The sequence below is a fragment of the Neopelma chrysocephalum genome, unplaced genomic scaffold, assembly GCF_003984885.1.
Source record: "Neopelma chrysocephalum unplaced genomic scaffold, ASM398488v2 Primary Assembly neopelma1_23, whole genome shotgun sequence".
NCBI lineage: Eukaryota > Metazoa > Chordata > Aves > Passeriformes > Pipridae > Neopelma > Neopelma chrysocephalum.
This window is the reverse complement of record NW_020897691.1, coordinates 36219328-36239223: the sequence shown is the minus strand read 5'-3', so window position 1 is coordinate 36239223 and position 19896 is coordinate 36219328. Positions and strand designations below refer to the sequence as shown.

The 19896-nt window shown below is 43.4% G+C and overlaps 1 protein-coding gene across 1 annotated transcript; it reads right to left on the bottom strand.

Annotated features, from left to right (window-relative positions):
* Nucleotides 1-3401: 3401 nt before the first annotated feature.
* On the bottom strand, nt 3402-13457 carry OSTM1 (osteoclastogenesis associated transmembrane protein 1). Its single transcript, XM_027693806.1, has 6 exons — nt 13105-13457; nt 10131-10245; nt 8547-8644; nt 7369-7533; nt 6387-6552; nt 3402-6078 (listed from the first exon to the last, which is right to left on the bottom strand). The coding sequence occupies exons 1-6, from the start codon at nt 13435-13437 to the stop codon at nt 6023-6025; spliced, it is 933 nt and encodes a 310-aa protein (XP_027549607.1). The 5' UTR covers nt 13438-13457; the 3' UTR covers nt 3402-6022.
* Nucleotides 13458-19896: the final 6439 nt, after the last annotated feature.

Below are 19896 nucleotides of genomic sequence, written 5' to 3'. Positions count from 1 at the left end.
CCCCAACTCAAATTTACTGTTTCAAATGCTTTATGAAAATATCATTCCAGAGATCATTCCATGATCTTCACACAAACTCATTATTGTGGAGGAGAGAAAGAGACACCACTGTAAGCACTGAGCATTAAAATGAAATATAAAGCAGCATTAAAGTTGCTCCGTGCTTAATGCTGCAGTTTAAGCAGCTAATCTTGTTTCGGTTGAATGGCATGTTCATTACAGCAAATAAATCAGTAACATGTAGGATTATTGAAGAGGAAAGACATATTAAACCAGTTTAGGGCATCATATTGATTTTTCAATAATTTTTTTCAGTGTCCGATTTAGCTTGGCGTTTTTCAACAGTCAGTTCTAATAAACGCTTGTACAGCAGAGATTAAGCAGGTGGGAACACTGCCCAGAAAGAGTATTATGAATAACTTAATGCACTGGTTTAATTGCAGCAATCCATGATACTTACTGTGCTGGCACCAGAGGGGAATTTTCAGTATTAGAAGTTAAAACTTCAACCAAGCTACTAGTGAGTATCTCCCTTTTATTAAATATTTGAAAGAGCTTTCCAATATTTTCACTTCAGATGGGAGCAGGGAAGATTTCAGAGTTCATGTAACTATTTAACTTATTTCTACCACAACTAATTAAGTTATTTTTAAAAAATAGTTATCATTTACTTGGCACAACTTTGCCTCTCTGACACTGCAAAACATTGCAGCCATGTCCCTGCTGTCCCTGTGCCCAGTCAGCCCTATCCTGCCCAATCCCCTTTGCAAACAACGCACAGAAGCAAAAAAGCCCAAACCTATCTCACACTTCAAGCAACAGGCTCCTTTCAAAGCTATACTGTAGAGTATTCCCATATTGCTTTCCCACATTGCACCAGCTCTCTGGCACTATCCTTGCCACAGTTCAGAGAAATGAGTGCTTTTGGAGTCTATCCATTTGGCGATGGCCATACTTGAGCAGCAACATAGTGACCTTAAGGGGTCTCAAAGTAGGGCTGGCAGGAGAAGAAACACAGTTAAAGCTTAGGTAAAAGAGCAAAGGGCTCCCCATTGCCAGATGGCCTCCCCTCAACCTCAGCAATTTGTCCACATAGAGTGGAGACCTCTGGTAGAACACCAATGACATTTGCAGTAATCAAGCTCCTGTCCCACACACCATACACCAAAACACCAAAGCAAGGATTCAGTGAAAAGTTGTTTTATCTGTGGAGAAAAAAAATACAACATTTTCTTCTCTGTAAAAGGCTGAAAGAAACAATATCTGTCCACAGAACAAAAACCTTCCTTTTCCTTCACCTCCAACCTATGCAAGGTATGAAGGTCCATCTTAGCCCACTGCACCTCTGGAGAAGTGTGCCTGCTCATGGATGCTCCCATACACTCACCTTAGCCAGCACAAATCAGAAATGCCCCAAGCACCACCTCTGGCCTGAAGCAGATGCTGGGGGAAACCAGCTTGGAGCAGCACCAACTTTCTAGCAGAGCAAAGCACTGAAGCTGTGTGCCATAGCAGAACACACTGGTCTGACAGCTCCCTAAGCCCACACACAGTCTTGGGTACAGACCATGCTAGGAACTCTGACAATGGCCAACAGAGATGCTTGGAAAAGGTTATCACACAACCGATTGTGGTCACTGATCACTATACCTCCTGTTTTCTTCCTTCCCATGTTATTTTTGCCTTAGATTAGACCAGGGCCTCCAAGACAGCAAGCACTTTTCAACTCTCGGCACAACACAAGGCCACATTAATGCACTAATTGCACATAAATCATCCTGGTTGACTCCAACAAGTAGCAACAGACACCTATCACAGTGCTGGGAGAAGCAATGCTCCAGAGTAGTTGCAGAATTTACTGGATCAGCTCTTCTGATGTGTAACTTTTTACACTGGCAAAGATACAGAATGTGCATCCTGCACAAACTTGAAGATCAGGCTAAAAAAGCTTATAACAGTCTCAGAAGGAAAATTCACAATGAAATATGAACAAAAATTGGTAAGTTACTCATACATTCTGATTAGGAGTGCAGTGATTTTGCTAATCACACAGTATCATTCCAGAGAAACTCTATATTCAGGGCACGAAAACTAAGGTATAAATTAGCAGAAACACAAAAAGATTTGACAGTACTTGATTAACTGGACAGGATGCACTAGAAACAAAACATTAGGAAACTGAAGCCATTTTGTGACTGCAGCAGGTATTTAATAAAGATGGAAAAAACAGCCATTACACAAAAAATATATATTTCTGGTTTGTTTTGAAGAAGTCCCTTGTTTAGTGCTAAACAAGAGTCCTCACTCAGCTCAAAATAGAACAGGAGCTTTGTAAAGAACCTTTGAACCAGGATTATTTTGACACCACCACACAATTCAGGTGTCCTACCAGAAGAAAGCAGTTGCTTTTAAGTAACTCAGAAGAAAGTCCCTGTTGTCATCCTACTACTTCCTCCCATTCCTGACCTATGCAGGCAGCCCCCCTGCATGTCCCATCACAGACCAGTGAGGGATCCGGGGCTCAGCTGCACTGTTTCCCTACCCAGGCCCACCTCCACCAAGAAGCCAGAGCATCCCCCTTCCAGCTCAGCTGCAATCAGGGTCCCATTCATACCCTCTTTTCTCAGAATATTTCAACCACCCGTGCACTTGAGCAGCCTCTCCATCCAAAGCACTTAGTTCCATGTGTGTTTACAGACCCCCATTTCCAGCCTCAATTACTCTCAGAGCCTCTGCTCCACTCATTAGGTAAATCCTCTGCTCTTCCCACTTGCCTTTCCCCTGTGCTGATTCCCTTTCAAGCTTCTCCCCTAGTTTTCCAGCTGAAGTCATACCTCATGGACCGGCATTACAATTTCCCCAGCCTTCCTGGAAGTCCCTTGCAAGGGATACACTGAGATTTAAATTTGCCTTTGAGAAATCCACATCCCACCACTAGTGCACAAGGCTCCTGCCCTCAGGCGAGACACCGGGCTCTCTCCATGGTGACACACTGCACTGCCGTTTTTAAAAAAATCTTGCAGCCCAACAGCAATCCAACACCAACTCCATGCCTGCTGACACTGAAAGCGGCCAGTGCAGGTAACTAGAAGACACAAAGATAGTAAGTTATCCCCACCAGCCTTACTCAGGCACACCCATCCAAGAAACTCCATTGCAACTAACAGGACCCTTTCCATAGACTTCAGGAGGCTCTGACCCAGCTTAAACTCCACCCTTTCTCAGCAGTTGCCATTCATTTGTTCTGTAATTCAGCACAGCACTGCTTTGAAAACATCTTTCTGATGCTGTTTTCCTGCAAATGGAATAATGGGGAATAATAAGCAGGTGCTTCTGAACTCAAACCCAGAACAGAATGAGTATAAAACTACTATAGATGAAGCAAGTAAGTAACCACACTGTTCATTGTTTATCAACAATCTTTATTACGGCTGACTTTCCATGTTTAGAGGTTTCCTAGTAAGTATAAATATGAATCAAAGTGCTATCCCACAGTAAGAAATCTTTATTTGCACAAAAAGAGATACAAACAATCAGTATTTCAGAGTTTATGCTACGTAATATATATAATACTAAAAAGGCAAAAAATAAACCAAGACGAAAGACTAGCAGCAAAAAGAATTCTATTTCTCTTTCAACACAATCTGTGTGCTTCCACATTTCTCTAGCAAATAGAGTATAAAGATAATTCAATCAATTTATATATGAAATATCCTACCAAAAATATAACATTGTGTAAAGAAAGTTAGTAGTACAAAGTTTGGGGCAGGGGAAAAAAAAGAAAAAAGGAGAAAATAGATGTATTTTTAAAAATCTCAAGTGTAAACTTCGCTGCTGCTTTAAAATCAAAAACAAAAGTCACATGAGTATTTCCGTTTGGCTTGGGAGCGAGGAAAATAAGAAAAGCTGATTTTTTTTTTAAAGTGCTTAAGCACCATATCCAAAAGTAATGACTTTCAGACCTACTTAACATGAATGTGCTCAAAAAGCCACTGCTTACAGTATAAAAGCTGTCATTCTGAAATGCTGCACATTCAAACTGGCTTTATCTGCACGAATGAAAGATTCCTTTGAACAGCTCTCAATCATATGATGTCCCAAATCAATGTAATGCTATTAGAGCAGGCAGCTGAATTAAGTCCCAGAAAGTTGAAGTTTAAGAATAATAGATATAAAAAATAATCTTTTTTTAATTTAAAGGCAGCACTCCTGTCCCAGCCACATGAAGGTAACTTTATGTAATAAGCAAGAAAAACAGTTTTATGTTATTGTTGTAAGCTACCTAAAACAAAATGACTGTTGATCTCGTAATTCACATGTTAAGCAGCAGGAGATAGATAAAACACAAAAAGGCAATTGTGGGTGGGACCAATTGCTAACACAGTATTTTACTTATTATTAAACATACTGTCAACTTGACTTCAAAATAAAACAGTATGTCCCAACAGAAAAAAAAAATAAAAACAAGAAAACCAATTATTTGAAGAGCTTTAGGACTGTTTTGTTACACTGTTATATATTTATTTGAGCCTTAGAATAAAGGAAAAAATTAACATTATAGGCTCCAAAGCAAATCAAATACATAAGACAATTTCATGCGGGGTTTTGACAGACATCACACACAGATTGCAAGAGAAATTTAAATTTTTTTTAGCCATTTAGTAATGGCCATTATTTTTTAATCTCAAGGTTAGAAACACATTTAAAAACTGGAGCAAAGACTCTGGCATTCATTAACCCCAGGTACTGCTATAAATCATTTCAATCCCACTACTCTCCCAAATCAGAAATACAATAAACAAACCGAACTGCCAGTATTGCTGCAGCCACTGAATTGTGCCCACAGAGTGACAGGAGCACTACCCATTCCTGCAGTTATTGCACGAATTTCTCCATCAGCTTTGGAATTCTGCAAGCTCAAATTTGTTTACATCCATCTATTTCACAGGAATAATATTTTTACACTATTTCTTGAAACTCACCAATGTCCAACACATTACATTCGTTGTCCTTCAGAACAGTTTTTAAGTTAAGAGAACCCAAAGACAACTTCTCCCCTACAAAGTTCCTGTAAACACCTCTGTATTAAGCCATAGCAAGTTCTAGAACAGGAAATTCAGCATCTCCAGTGAATTGACTTTACCTCACTTCTCCCCTACAAAAACATTTAAAAAAACCCAGAACACTTAATAATTAAAAAGGAAAGGAAATGGCACAATAAAGACAGTGAAACATTGTAACCCAAGCAGACATGTAAAATAAACCTCTGAAAATACAGCATTTGAAAAGCAATTATTTTAGTGGTTAAAGTGTGCAAAAGACTAAATATGCCACCTCTTCCAGAGATAACTGAATACTGTAGCCATCAATGATTACTATTCAAGTCCAGCACTGGCAGTTGTGCTGCTTTTGTTGCTGTTTTGGACACTACATATTACCACTTTCTCTTCATTTGTCATGCCTTTTTTTTTTTTTTAACAGATCCCAGCAGCATGACTTTACAGTGGTACAGGAAAGATATAGGAACTTTTTCTTTTTTAAAGGTTTCCTGTCCATCCTAAGTCTGAATATTATGTGAAATTAAAAACAATGTTTTAAGCAGGAACATCAAACATTATTTCAAGTTTTGTCTATCTATCAAAATCACCTCAAAAAGATCCAAAATCTCATGTTTTTGTGAAACAAATATGATGAATACAGGAAAATATCATGCAAGGAAAGTGTAGCTATTCTATTGATGTGAAGTACAAAAGCTTAGAAACAGAAAAACACCTGCTTCAGCCCGAGACTGAAAAAAAAAATTACAGATTTTTCAAAACCAGAGTCCATACAGTGTCACACAGCCCTGCCTTGTCATGTTTGTTAATACCCTCGCTTAGAAGTCAGACAGCATTTTGTTTAACTTGTGTTGCTCTGTATCATTACACTAAACCATAATTAACTCCTCTTTTGTGCCGGCCTCATTCCAACACAATTGTACCCACTGTATACCAGCAGCAGTTCTCAGGTTTTGTTTTGCAGCTCAGCTGTATTTTTCTTGGATGTTCACAAGACTGGCATTTGACTGGATGCGCTTGGCTAGAAAAGGAAAAATTATATGAAAATTAAACACTAAGAATTCCATAAAACTAGTCTCTCCACTCCCTCTATTTATCCGACAAACAGGCTTGCAAACAGCTTTCTGTTCACGTCCAGAAACTTTAATGAAAAGATACGGCTGAAGCTCTTTCCTACCCTTCTTCAGGGGACAGCAGCAGACTAATAGTTGCTATTAGCGCCGTCAGCACAGCTGCAGGCAGATCTGGCTGGGCTCCTCTCCCACACGAGCCAAGCAAATCCCTGGCACCACCCAACTCTTACAGTGAAATGCCAACACCACCACTTACGCAAAATGAGTATCCGTTTCTTCTGCTTTGAGTGAAGGAAGCTACTAAGATAAAAAACAATAGGTAGGAAGAGAATAAAGGATGAAACTGCAATCACTGGGACTGTATCACTGCAGGGAAGAGAACAGTTGAAAGTCCTGCTCCAAAGCTTCCGAGTGATGTTCATCTAAAAGCAAAACATAAGCAAACCATGAAAGCAAGCACATGCATTTTTTCTGTGCAGCATGGCATGGTAAACACTCAGGCCTCAAGACATTCAAGTGTTCAAATATCACCTCAGAAAACAGCACTTTAACAGAACTCCCCCCAAAAACAAGCAAATCCCTGGAAATGTAGAAACAGACAATTTAGACAAGGCCAAGATTTCATATCAAAACTTTTACAAGCTTCAAAAACACAACTATACTCAGATACATGTAGACATTGGGAAACAGGCATGTGGCAAAGAGCTCACTGACAGCCTGTGGGGACAGGACTAATCCCACACTTTTGACAAGCACTGCTTTAGCCCAGCCACTTAAACTCCCACAATATACAGAAGCTTTTTCCAAACATATGTCATCAATGCTGAGGACCTCTAGAAACAGCTGCTACAATAAGGAATCAATTAATACACCAGCTAGAACAATAGCAGTAAAGCTTCATATTAAAAACCAGAAGATCAGGAGATTTTTTTTTTTTTTAAATCCACCCCTTTCACAGTAACAAGAAATGGAAGTGCAGCTACTCAAACTGGAATGCACTCAGGAGATCAGGAGCTTCAGCCATGCTCCTGCAGCCCCGACTGAGGACAGGACTCAGCAAGGCAGCCCCACTGAGCTAAATTCCTGCCATGGGACATCAGCCTGCCAAAGGCACTGCTGCCCATACTGCCCCACACCCAAAGGGAAAAGCCAATCCCTAGCAAGACAAGCACAAATAGCTGAGATTAATAAAGATCCCCATGACGAGGCCTCCGTCCCGAGTCTTAATAAACACTTACTGCATCTTCCACGTCGATACATAAGTGTGCGGAGTGCCCAGACTCACCACCTTGCCTGTTCATCCTCTGCAAGTTGTTATACAGGTCATTCAACTTTGTGTAGGTTTCATTGCAGTTTTTACACACTTCTGTGTAGTTATTTGGTGACAGATAAACGGTTTGTCCCTAGGGTTATAAAAATCTGTATGAATGCTGGTTTAAGGCATTACAAAAAAAATTGGTTTGATTTGTTAGGTTGCTACTGCTATATTGACAGCTATATTGACAGGGACAGACGGTGCCATACTGAGGCAACTCTTCTCATTTCTGGCCTTCAGCACCTCCTGAATGCAACACAATGCACTCAAAAACAAAACTACAATCTCTGAAGATATTTCAACACAGTCATGGCTGTATCAGCTACCCACTGACCATGGGGTTAAGTTCTAGTTTAGACACTTGAAGTGATCAGTAGATTGAAGAAGGCCTATAAAATGAACAAGGCCTACAAAGGCACATTTCCTAGAAAACATTAATAATAAAAAAGCAGTTCCCTCAGAGATTGTCCCATACCCATCATTTCCCATTTCTACTACTGAATGATCTCGTAACTTGGCCAGTTTCTGATTGAAATGGAATATGCACAGTTTCTTAGGCTATACAGGGTATTTTCTCTTAGGATGATTACCACATTTATTTCACTAAGGAAGATATATTTGGCCATATTTGCAATATGGCCAAATTTTAACTACTTGTAATTTTAAGAGTCAAAAGAAATGTTACAACAATGTAAGGTATCTGGCCTTTCTGAACTAGTCCACATTATCAAAAGGATATTTAAAGACTGAATTTCTATGCCAAAACACAACAATTCTACAAAGAGAAAGAAAAAGAGACAGCACGCAGACGTGATATTTCTTTACTGTATAATTATCAACTACATTGAATTCAGAAATTCTGATGCAAAGTAGCAATGCAATTACATACAAAATGAAATCAAGGTAAGTATCAGTTAGAATTAATTTTAGGCTCTTAATCTGTAAACTGCGTTTTACAGAACATTGCTTTATCTGCCTACAGTTCACAAACTCAGCAGCAGTTTATTTGTCTGGTCTGTATCTGCAGTTTATTCAACATCAATAAGATTTTGGTAGCAATTAGGGGATTTAGAGCTTCTCTTAAATACACAGCATAAATACCTGAAGGTTATGTTCAAAACATGTCAGAGATTTATTGAATAAATCCAGGAATTCTTCAGTAGAATTTGATAATCCCTCACTGTTATTCTTTAAACAATCTGTCAAAGAGAAAGAAAAACATCAAGATATTCTAATTCCTAACATTTCCACAGCTGGCAAGCCCCAGACACTCCATTCCTGTAAAAAGAGCTCTTGACTATAAAGGACAGGTCTAGTCAACACTGCGATTCCTTATCTGCCTGCCATTGATGTCTCAGACCTGCTGACCTAACTCTTCATCGAGAACACTTTTAAGAATTAATTGGCCTTGATTAAGTGAAAGATGAAGACTATCACCAAGAGCTTTCTGAAGAGGGGGACTGAATTATCTTTGGACTTTGAGATAAAACAAGACATTACTTTTATTTTCCAGCCCACAAATCTGGCTTTGCCCAGCAACAGTAGCAGCCATTTTGTGCACCGGCAGTGGAGATGAAACGGCAAGCACCCAGGAAACAGTTAGACCACAAACACAATAGTAGAAATCAGAGTGTAGATTATTATTCTTTAAGAAAAGAGCTGAGCTTTTCACCAGCTTTGAGGGGAGCTCTGGGGCTTTCCTCCCAGTCATAGGCTCAACCCTACCATGTTACTGCTTCCATCCATCCTACCCTGCTTTAGGTGCTCTAACCAGCTAGACCCTTGAAAACAAGAGTATTTGGGAATTTAGGTGTTCAGCAACAGCATCATGAGAGCAAGCCAACATCCTAGAAAATTCTTCTGAAGGAAGCAAGCATCAGCAGCAGTGAGGGTAAGCATTCAGCTGGGCACTGGGCAGGCAGCACACAGGTCACAGGCTAAGCATGGCAGGACAGCACAGTCCACAGAGCTGCTCCTGTTCTGCCTTTTCAGCCCTCACAAACGAAAACAAACTCTTCTGGGCTCTCAAGGGATTCTGCAGCAAATCCAGCATCTTTAACACTCAGCTCCATAGTGGTATTCCCACTCTTTCCTAGTGCACATCAGTGCAGGGTCCCACCAAGCACAGCAGGGGAATAGCAAACAGCCATAGTTTAGCTGTTAGCACGGCACAGCAGCATCAGCATCGGGCCGTGAGATGCAAGTATACATCCATCCATAAGTATACATACATCCATCCACATTGGACACCCTCCATCCATAAAATGAAATCAAAATCATGGCTGTGGAGGCAGATACTGTTCAACATGTAAGCATCCCAGAGTTAATAACTTTCCTAACAAACAAGGAAAAGATTCTTATGCAAGTATTTTTAAAAATGGAAAGACGGAAAAACCATTATGAAGCTAAAAAAATTCTCCAGCAAAGTAAATCACAAGGAAAACTAGCAAGACTACTTTCTGAAAGATTAATCTAAAAGAAATATTTATATAACAACTAAATTTTCCAACAGCTTACTGCCCTCAAATTTTGGTCCTTACAGAAGAAAACCCTCTTGGAGTGGCTATAGTTTAGGATTTGCATGTTATCTACTGATATTCAAACAAATAAGTACAGTTCTGACCTGTGCAAATTCTGGGGCTAAGCCATAACAGCAGCACAAAAGCTACAGAATGAGTCACATACTTGCACAGTTGGCTGCCTCCCAGGTTTCATTAAAGAACTCCGAAAGGGTCACAACTATCTGCAGCCTGTCTGAGGTCAAGATGCTTTTGGCACAATTGTGGCTCTCAGAAGAATTCTAGAAACAAAAGGAAATAACAAAAGAAGCAAACAACTGTTAAAAATACAAAGGGAAAATTTTGAAACATATTTTGCACAAGCACAGCTAAACAATCACACAACGCATCGCATCGATATTTCCAGAAAAGGCAGAGCAGAACTGATGGAACAAAAATCTTTTGATCCTCCAACTCATACTGTGAGCGACACAGCTTATTGCACATGGTCTCTGGAGACCTACTAGGAAATGCACACAAGTCAGTCAAAAATACACGACAATATAAAAAGAAAAAACAAGCACAAGACAGGGCCTTCTCTTCCAGGTGGCTCATATTCATCCACTCCTGGGCTGCTACCACAGGAGCCAGCTCAAGGCATGTGCAGCCAGAGAAAAGGACAGGGTTGTTCTGATTAGACAGAAGGAACAGTTGAAGGAGCTGAAGCAATGGAGTTGGGCTCAAACGAACCAAACCCAAACAACAGAAACAGCCTCCAAAACCACTGTACCAATGTACTCTACCAACAGCAAACTTCCCCCCAGTGCAGCAATACCAGGAACAGTCCTCTGCAAAGCAGCGCCTGTGCTCACTCCCCCAGGCCTATGGCCAGGCTGGGCTCTCATCCTCCCCACACACAGGCACCAAGCTCATCTCCCTCAGCGAGCCACCCAACACCTCACAGCAGGCTCTGGCACAACTCATATAGCAACTTATTCTCTGGACCAAGCTCGTAAAAAACTGGAGATCAACTACAAAAGCAGTTACAGAATAAACAGGAAGTCTGCCGATCAGAATTCAGATACGGAACCATGACCTCCAGTCAGCTGACTGCCATGTTCTAGCTCCTGGTTTCTGGCTGCTAAATTGACTTAAGCACTTCTCAAAATTGCCAAAGCTGCCAAAAGCCTCTTTGATAAGTGACGTGGAACATAGAAAAAAATAATCTGTTTAATGAGAAATTTGTTCCTTATGGAGCTTTACAAGAGATCCACTTTCTGCCTCTCTTTGTTAAAATGGGGTGGGGGCTGGGTTAAACAGGACCTTTCCTTTGGAGGCTCAACTGCAGAAGTCAAATATTTCCACATCTGGTAACTCCCACATTCACTGACTTTCATTTCTACTGAGTTAGAGAAGACAAGAATGTTCCTTATCTGGGAAACTCTGGTTGCTTCACAAAGGCTCTAACTGTGAAATTTCCTCACCATCTGGGCTCATGAGTAGGAAAAAACACTTTACCAAAACTGAATCAAGTAAACCTAAATAATTCCTTACGTATGTTTGCCTAATTGATTCTTTAATTAGCCTAGGGAGGAGGATTTTACATTTCAGAGATGTCCAAAACTTAAGTTGGCTGCTCTTGTCACATTGCACTCTAACTATTGTTAAGATAAAAACATCAGATACCTGACTATTTGTAATCGTGGACTGAGGTTGCAAGAGGTCACCTTCTTTATTTACTTGGTTAGTTAATCCACACACAGAAGGAAAGCCAAATGCTCTCTCATACAGACTTGTCTTCCAGACCACAGAGTAGACCAGTCCTCCCAGGCTGCCAGTATTCAAGCACAGCAGCTACAATGTGTTCATACATATTCTAAGTACTGGAATATGTTTGGCAGCCTATTCCTAGCCAAAATATCATGCTAAAAGTACCCAAGAGAATTGCATACTAAATTTTTCCCTTTCAAACTACCTAGTCACTGGTATAAACAGCTTCCATAAGAGAAACAGATAAAACAGACCACATGTTTGCAAACTAAAACACGAGACCAGTGGCTATATATTTGCCCTGGAAAGGGCAATTACCAAGTGAACATCCATGCACTTTTCCAATACAAGCACTGGGGTGGTAAGGAGAACCAGGCAAACAACCCAACATCACCCAAAAGCAATACTTTTCCAACAACAGGTAATTAAGCTGTGAAAGGCTTTGCAGCTGGACACTGCAGCACCTGAAGTTTCCCTGGGTTTAAAAAGCAACAGATTTTTCTTGTCAATGGCAATTCTAAATTCTAAATCCCAAGACTGGAGGCACAGTCCAGGGTACACACTGCTATAAATGTGCTCTCTTACCAGGGCACCCACTTCATCACAGATCAAAGGTCCTTTGGTCTGATCCACTAATGTCATCCTCACATCGTCCCAGGAACTAACTTTTACAAATGGATAAACTGGGCGAGAACACACAAAACAAGCCATGAACCACATCCAACACTAAGAAATGAAAGAAAAAAAAAAACACCAAAAACCAAACCAAGCCAAAGTATGATCAAAGTCTGAAGACCCAGCTTCAGTCAAGGTTCTCCCACCAGGAGGGTGCATTGACTCCAGCCAACGCTCAAGACTTCTAGTTTGCTGCCACACACTCCCATCACCTTTGGAGTCAAGAAAACCATGACATGGCTCCTCACAGATGACGTGCATCACTCACCACAGTTTCAGAGACCATCCATTTTCCAGGAAGTGTCAAGCAACTAAGCTGTGGCAGTGTTCCCCATTAGTGCTATACGACATGTAAGCCAGAGCACTGCTTCAGCCACTGCTATAGCAGCAAGAACAGCTCAAGTTTTTCCACTTGCACAGCTTTTTTCTGCAGGTGGAGCTACCTGCCCCTGGCCATGCCAGGAGCTAGCTACATGGACCGCGCCACCCCACGGAGCAAGAGGCGGCCGTCACTGGCAGCAGCGATTCCCACACATTCCCAGCCTCTGCCAAACTGCCCTGCGCAGCCCGGTGAGGCTTCTAGCCTGCCTTCCCGATGATCCCACCTCCACCTGACGTGCTCCGGCACCGAACTCCCACGGCTGGAAGCCTCAAGAGAAGGGCCTAGGCCCTAAGCCCGCCCCGGTAGCCCCGCACCTCCCTCACCCCGGACGCACCCCGACGGCGCGGGCGATGCTGCCGTACAGCGCGAGCAGGCGGCGGTAGAGCCCGTGGCAGCCCTGGCACAGCCGCACCGGGCGGGCGCGCCGGCCCAGGCAGCCCGTCAGCGCCGCGCAGCCCTCCGCGAAGGCGGCCAGCAGGCTGCGGCACTCGGGCTCCAGCTCGGGCAGGTCGCCGGGCAGCCCCGCGCCCCACAGCTCTACCGCCAGCCCCTCCGCCGCCTCCAGTGCCGGGGCCCAGCGCGGCTCCTCGGCGGCGGCGGCGGGACCGAGCAGGGCGAGCGCCAGGACAAGCAGCAGCACCAGAGAAAAGCACCGCAGCGGCGCCATGGCTGCTGCGCCGAGGAACCGGAAGTGCCGCGCCGGGAAGGACCCGCCCCCGCCGCGGGGCGCCGCCGCTCATTGGCCCTGGGGGAGAAAGGGGCGGGGCCAAAGGGCGGGGCCGCAGCCGGCCGGCCCAGGGGCGCGTCCCGGGGCGGGGCGGGGAGCGGCGGGGGCTCGTCCCGGTGTCCCGTCCCGGGATCTCGTCCCGGGGCGCGGCGCTGGGGCGTCCCCAGGCCCGGAAGCGGTTAGGGGCTGTACCTGTGCCCACGGGATGTACCTGCCTCGGATGCGTCCTGCTCCGCGGAAACGTCCTGCCGTGCGTTTCATCTATTTAACGCTCTCTCCAATCGCGAAGGGAATCGAAGGGTATCTGCGGTATGGGAAGTGACTTTAAAATATGCTGAAATACAGCAACAATTTAAAAAAAAAAATCCCCAAAACAGAGAAAGAATTGATGATAAAGAAATAAACTGCAACTTTCTGCAGGCAACGTATTTCCCGCATCTTATCTGAAGCTGGACACCTTTGTTCAGGTACCACCTTTGTTGGTACCTAGCTCCAAACTTCCCCGTGGCTGATTCTGATTTAAACCGCAGCCACTCTTTTGCTCAGCTCAGGAGAAGAGAGTAGAGCAGTAGGTAACCCCTCGCTGAGGGTTGAAGTGCCAGGCTATCTGGCAGGACCTTGACCCCGTGCCAGTCCCGTCTGACTAAAACTCTTTTCAGCCATTTCCATGGGCCTCTGACTGAGTCTGGGGTTTATAGTGCTCTGGTCAGACACACCAGAGAGACAAGGCAGAGCCCTGCAGTTCCATAGCATGGTCCCTCCAGGAATATCAGAGCCAAGCAGGAATGGCCCCATGCATTTACTGCAGCCAATTCAGCACTGCACACATGGCACCGGTGACAGTAGACAGTGCTGGCGCTACAATAGTGGCAGCTGCTGGGAGTTCATGACTGTTTGAAGCTCCCCACACACCCAGTCATACCCAGCTCCACCAGCTCCACGTCACCTGGCCCACCCAGTGCTGACTTGTGCCAGTCGTATAGTAAATGTCACAGCACGTAAATATCCAGGATAGATTTGTGAAAACACAACAACAAAGGCAATAAGGATGCCATCAGGCAGTCGAAGAGCGCCCAACAGAAAGAATCTGACTTCTCTGAGTGGGCTGAATGCCTCAGCTCTGAAGAACTGGCTTCCAAAGCAATGAATGAAAACAAATTAAAACCACATCATGAGTTTGACACAGAGAAATGTGAGAGTTGATCAAAAAAGTACCACATTGCCTGTACTTGCAAATGATCAGGGCGAGGGCTCTGGGTTGGGTCCTGGACCTTCCCAAGCAGGTCCCACCGAGGCTTTGTCCGAAGCCAGACATTACCCTCCTGCACGGGGACTGCTGTTTTGGGGACCATGTCTAGCAAGGCTACTACGTATGGAAGCCTGAAGCTGCTTAGCAGGATGCATGTGGGCGGGTGGCCACGGGGCCAGAAGATGGTCACCTTTCCTTAGCTCACTAGCAGAGGTGCAGCCTCAGCACCGAGAAAGCCTGGGGCGGCGGTAACGCCTGTAGCAAGCCGACGCCCGCCGCCCGGAGACGGGGAAAGGGACCGGTTGCCGCCCCTAAACTACCCTCCGCCCAGCCGGCGACCAAAAAGCCCCGTTGTCCTGCCACAGGGAGCGGGGTGTCCCCGCAGTGCGGACCCCGGACACGGCCGGGCTGCCCGCATCCCCCCGGGAGAGGGCAGCAGCACTCCCGCGCATCGCCCACCGAGGGGCGGCGGGGGGCTAGAAAGGGCCCTCGGAGTGTCCCACGCAGCCTCGACAGCAGCTGCATCCCGAGGGAGCAATGGAAAAACGCCCCGGATCGGTCGCTTACAATGCTCACCGGAGGTATCCGTCACGTGGGTCTGCACGGGCACCGGGAAGGACCGGCTGGAGAGGGTAAAGCTGCGCCTTCATCTTCGCGGGTCAAGGAGGATGCGTTTTCCCACGCCTTGAGAAACTTAAATATTCTCCTGCGAGAGAATGCGTTCTTCCTCCAAGTGGAAACTGGTCTCGGGGGGTGGGGAGAGGGAAAAAAAGAAAGCGAAAAAGGAGAAAGAAAAAACAGAAAAAAAAGAAAAAGGGGAGGGAGAAGAATTTAAAAAACCCCAACAACCAAGCTCAAGACTTTCAGATGAAATCTCCAAGGCATAACTGGAGTATAAACATTTCTGGCATTAATAAATGCATTACTGCAGACCTGTAAGATGTCTGGTCATTAAATGCTTCTCCTTTTTATCAGTAATAAACATGATATTACAAAGTAAAAATAGCAAGTCACTAACTTTTTCAGCTGTGGTTCAGAACCAGGGCTTAAAGAAGGCATGGAACCCTTCTCTGACAATAGATGAATTTTGTTACCAGGCAGAAGTGGTGACATTACCTTTCTGCTCAACCCTGTCAAAGGGGTTGTACTCACAATTAAAGCAAGTAGAATTTGGCCTTGGCCTGCAGATCTCAGAAATATCTAAGAATATAAGAAACCTTCTGAGGTTATATAGTCCCAATTATTCTTGAAAACACATCCAAGTGTTTCAATACCTGCCCTGACTATAAGAAAGTGTCATTCAGCAGGAGGAAGAGTCTTACCTTAACAGTGCAGAAATTGAACATAGCAAGTGAGTATTGATTTCATATGTCATCTTGGTGGATCTGTGGAGACAGCAGTGTGAATCAGAGAAAACTAACAGTTTAAAGCTGTGAACCTGGTTCTCCCTTCTGATTGTCTCCCTGTTACCTTCAATATTCTTTCTCCTGGTTTATACCACTGTGAGCTGAGAACTAAACTCTTTTTTCAAGTTTTCTTTTTATCTTTGAAGGATCATGGCTTGGATAAAGCATTTTCACCAAAGGGCTGGAAAAAGAGGATCAGACCATAAATGTCAAGGTAGTGACAGAAAATTAAGTGATGACTAAGAGAGAAAGGAGTCAGGCATGACTGGGAGGCTGGGTGCTTGGGGAGTGGTATTGCCTCAGAAAGGGAGACTGGGGCAGGCAGCAGCTCAGAGGGCAGGATGAAAGGGGAGAAAAGGCTCTGCCTCCAAAGTCGAAACTGCAGCACAGAAAACAGACTACTCTTCATCCGAAATAGGGGCTGGCAAGAACAGGGAGGTGTGAGGGTTGTCCACAGAGAGCTGTTTCTGGCATTGTGGAAATGGAAATCTCTTGACCAATTTCATTGCAAAGATGACAAAGCTTAACATGAACAAAGGATCAGTGTATTATATCTTCTTTGCACAATTATTCCCTGCAATGGAAAGCTTTTCTTCCCCATCTCCCTTACAGTTCTGCATGTACCTATTAATTCACAGGGCCAGTGCTGGCTGCCTCGTGTGCTGGTTGTGACTGATGTCAAAGCCTAACAGCAAGTAACCCAATTAAAATGACTTTTTTTCAGATTCCACAGAGCATCAGAAAGTGGCCCAGAAAACAGTACCACATATGTAATTAATAAAGGGCACACACACATCTTCATCACACCCATGACAATGAACTTGAGAGGAAGTAAATATGTTAAATAAACTCGTCATGTTGAGATGTTTTTGGTTAGTTGCAAGTCAAACTCATCCTGGCAATACTGTACAATGGTCTGAGCCAACTCTTATTTTCAAAGATTGTATAACCTTAGTTTAAAAGCAGTTGACAAACACTTGTCTAGCTGCACCATTTCTGACCAGCTTGAGCTACTGTGCCTGCTAGCACTGTCCCATTGGAGCATTATTCTTCTATGTGCATAGCAAAGAATATGAAAGCCTTGTCACTCAGGGCAAGAAGACAGAGTCACATCTGCACTAATCTCTGAAGAATGAGCAAAAGAACTCAAAAGTCAGGAAAAAAAACATTTGATTTACAATAATTTCAGTCTTTAATTCAGAAAACCCCAAAGTTTATCAGTGGTTTTGCAAATCAGATGCCAAATCCCAGCTTGAGCACTCAAAAGCAATAATGTTGCATTGGCTGCTACGGAATTAGGGAAGGCCAGACACTTGAAATCACAGAATCACAGAATAATTTAGGTTGGAAAAGACCTCTGAGATCAACGAGTCCAACCTATGACCATCATCACCATGCCAACTAGACCGAGTGCCACATCCAGTCCTTCCTCAAACATGTCCAGGGACAGTGACTCCACCACTTTTCCTGGCAGTCCATTCCAAATGGGAAGACACACTCAGGAACCTCATTCTCTGGTTGAGTACAAGAAATTGCTATCCCCAACTAAAACTTCAGCAATGTTAGACTTACGGAAAATGTGTGTCAGTGACTCGTACAGAATGCTTTTTTAAGAATGTTCTGCAAAAATCATTTTATTCCCAGAGTTGTCAAATGAAACAAGGAAAGACTAATAACATCACAGTTTTCTAAAGAGATGTGACTACACCTACTGTGCCTGGCTGTCCAACTCAACCAGGATCTGCAATGTGTTTGTCTTGGGTAATTATATGGCAAATTGTGAAGCAGACTATTTGCTCACCTAAGCCAAATCAACACATTCTCATTTTGGACAATCGTGAACCTCCACCCAATATCCTCTAGAGACTGTCCACAGAGCCATTTTCCATATCCACCTACTTCTGAAGCCTATGTTTTTTGTAGCCTCTCGTGAATACTCAGATCACGTTCAGCTGGGACAAGCTCAGCGAAGGAGTCCTGGATGCTGTCCTGACCCTGTGGCTAAGGTATCAGAAGGCATTGAAGTGACCTGTGATGGTGAGCCAGAAAACCATCAATAATTTCCCCATTTCCAAGGAGATAGAGAGAGAACACCAAGACAGACATCAGCTGACCCTCTTCCTATTTAACACTAGCACACTTCTGAAGAGAGAAAACAACCCCACATCTTGATATGAAGGCTCTTATTTTCTGTAAGTGTATAACAGCATGATAGCTTCAGAAATCATATATCGTGCCGTATGATCTTCGCTTAGACCTTAAATTACCCTGCGTATTATCCTCTCTATGAATCCGTTGCACAGAGAAATATCATTTCCATGCACCTGTCAGAGGTTTTTGCTGTGGAAAGGAAAAAAAAAAGGACATTATATTTTTAGAATCATGACTAGAAAAACAATAATTGACAGCAGAAAATCATGCCAGTCTGTAAAGATATAGTTAGAAATAAGTTGATGGGATTTTTTTCTTTGGCTTTTTTTTTTCAGGATGCTGCGCTTGAGCAATTGAATGATATCACATTTAAGGTCCTGGGTGGCACTGCCATTTCCTTACTCATATTAAGTCTAATTAAGTCTTAATTGTGCTGTTTGTTATGAAATGAAAGAAGAGCTGTTAGACTGCACATTTTTCATGACAGTAAAACAGGATGATACTGATGAAATAACCAATGTATAGGGAAAAGAAATATGAAGGAAGGAAAAAAGACATTTAAAGATAATGTTTAAAACACAGCAGAAACATTAGAAGCATCATAATAGTGAAATTAACACAAATAACTTCTTGATTGATGCAAATAATATAAAAGGTAGATTCTTTTCATAGTGTGGATGACTATCCATGTTCAAAAATACCCAGTAAGCCAAATTCTGCTTTTAGTTACCCTGGAGTCAGTGAGTTATCATCCCAGTTTCTCTTCAGTAAGAAGCAATCCAAAGTTGTTCTTCCCTTTTGCATAGATTGTTTCTTGCTGGAATTTTACCAAGTTCCCAAAGCACAGGCCTAAAACATGGCTCATGAGGGAAGAGAATGGCTGGGCTTCAGCAGACATTGGATCTGCTTGTGCATCCATCAAGTTTCACTCCTTGTGGTACAGCCCCCCTGGGATGAGCCAGTGGAGGACACGCTCCAAAAGCAGGGGTCCTTTCCTCCTGCATATACATGGCCAGGACTGAAGCAATGGTGAAGGAGCCAACATGAACATCTGAACTAATCAGCTAAGGGAAAAAGAATATTTTGACAGGTGTCTCCAAGTCTGTCCTGGTGAGTTCTTTGCTTTACATCTCCTCTTTGCATTGTACCTAGGTACTTCCTTTCACCCATAATAGTAGAAAATTACCTGTTTATTAATATAATTTCCTAAAAAAATTTTTTCTTTCTTGTCTGGATAAAAGACCACAGCAGGACGAGCCCTAACAGAAGACAGCATAAACATGACAGCTTATTTCAGTAAAGGTATTGACATTTAAGCATTGCTTATCCTAATCTATGTTGATTCTGGGAAAATTTAAAAAAAATTAGAAATATTCAGCACAATTTTAGGTTATTGTAGCAACAAGGTGCCTGCTGATGAAGGGTTGGCAGAGACAGCTCTGCAGGAGAAGTCTAGTGTCCCACCAGGCCTCTGTCAGCTGTAGCCTCTGCACTGTTGTGAGCTGTGAGGAACCTGGGAAGAGCCAAGTGTTGTTCCTGCCTGGGGTATGTCACCAGCATTGGTCCATTGTGGTTTCCACAAAGGACCAAACT

What these genes read in the sequence shown, in the direction of transcription:
- OSTM1 (XM_027693806.1), bottom strand. Translation starts at nt 13,437, where the DNA reads ATGGCGCCGCTGCGGTGCTTTTCTCTGGTGCTGCTGCTTGTCCTGGCG. An exon ending in GTTTTGAACATAACCTTCAG is followed by an intron (nt 7,534 to 8,546) that starts GTATTTATGCTG and finishes TTATAACCCTAG; the next exon opens with GGACAAACCGTTTATCTGTC. An exon ending in GTATCGACGTGGAAGATGCA is followed by an intron (nt 6,553 to 7,368) that starts GTAAGTGTTTAT and finishes TTTTGCTTTTAG; the next exon opens with ATGAACATCACTCGGAAGCT.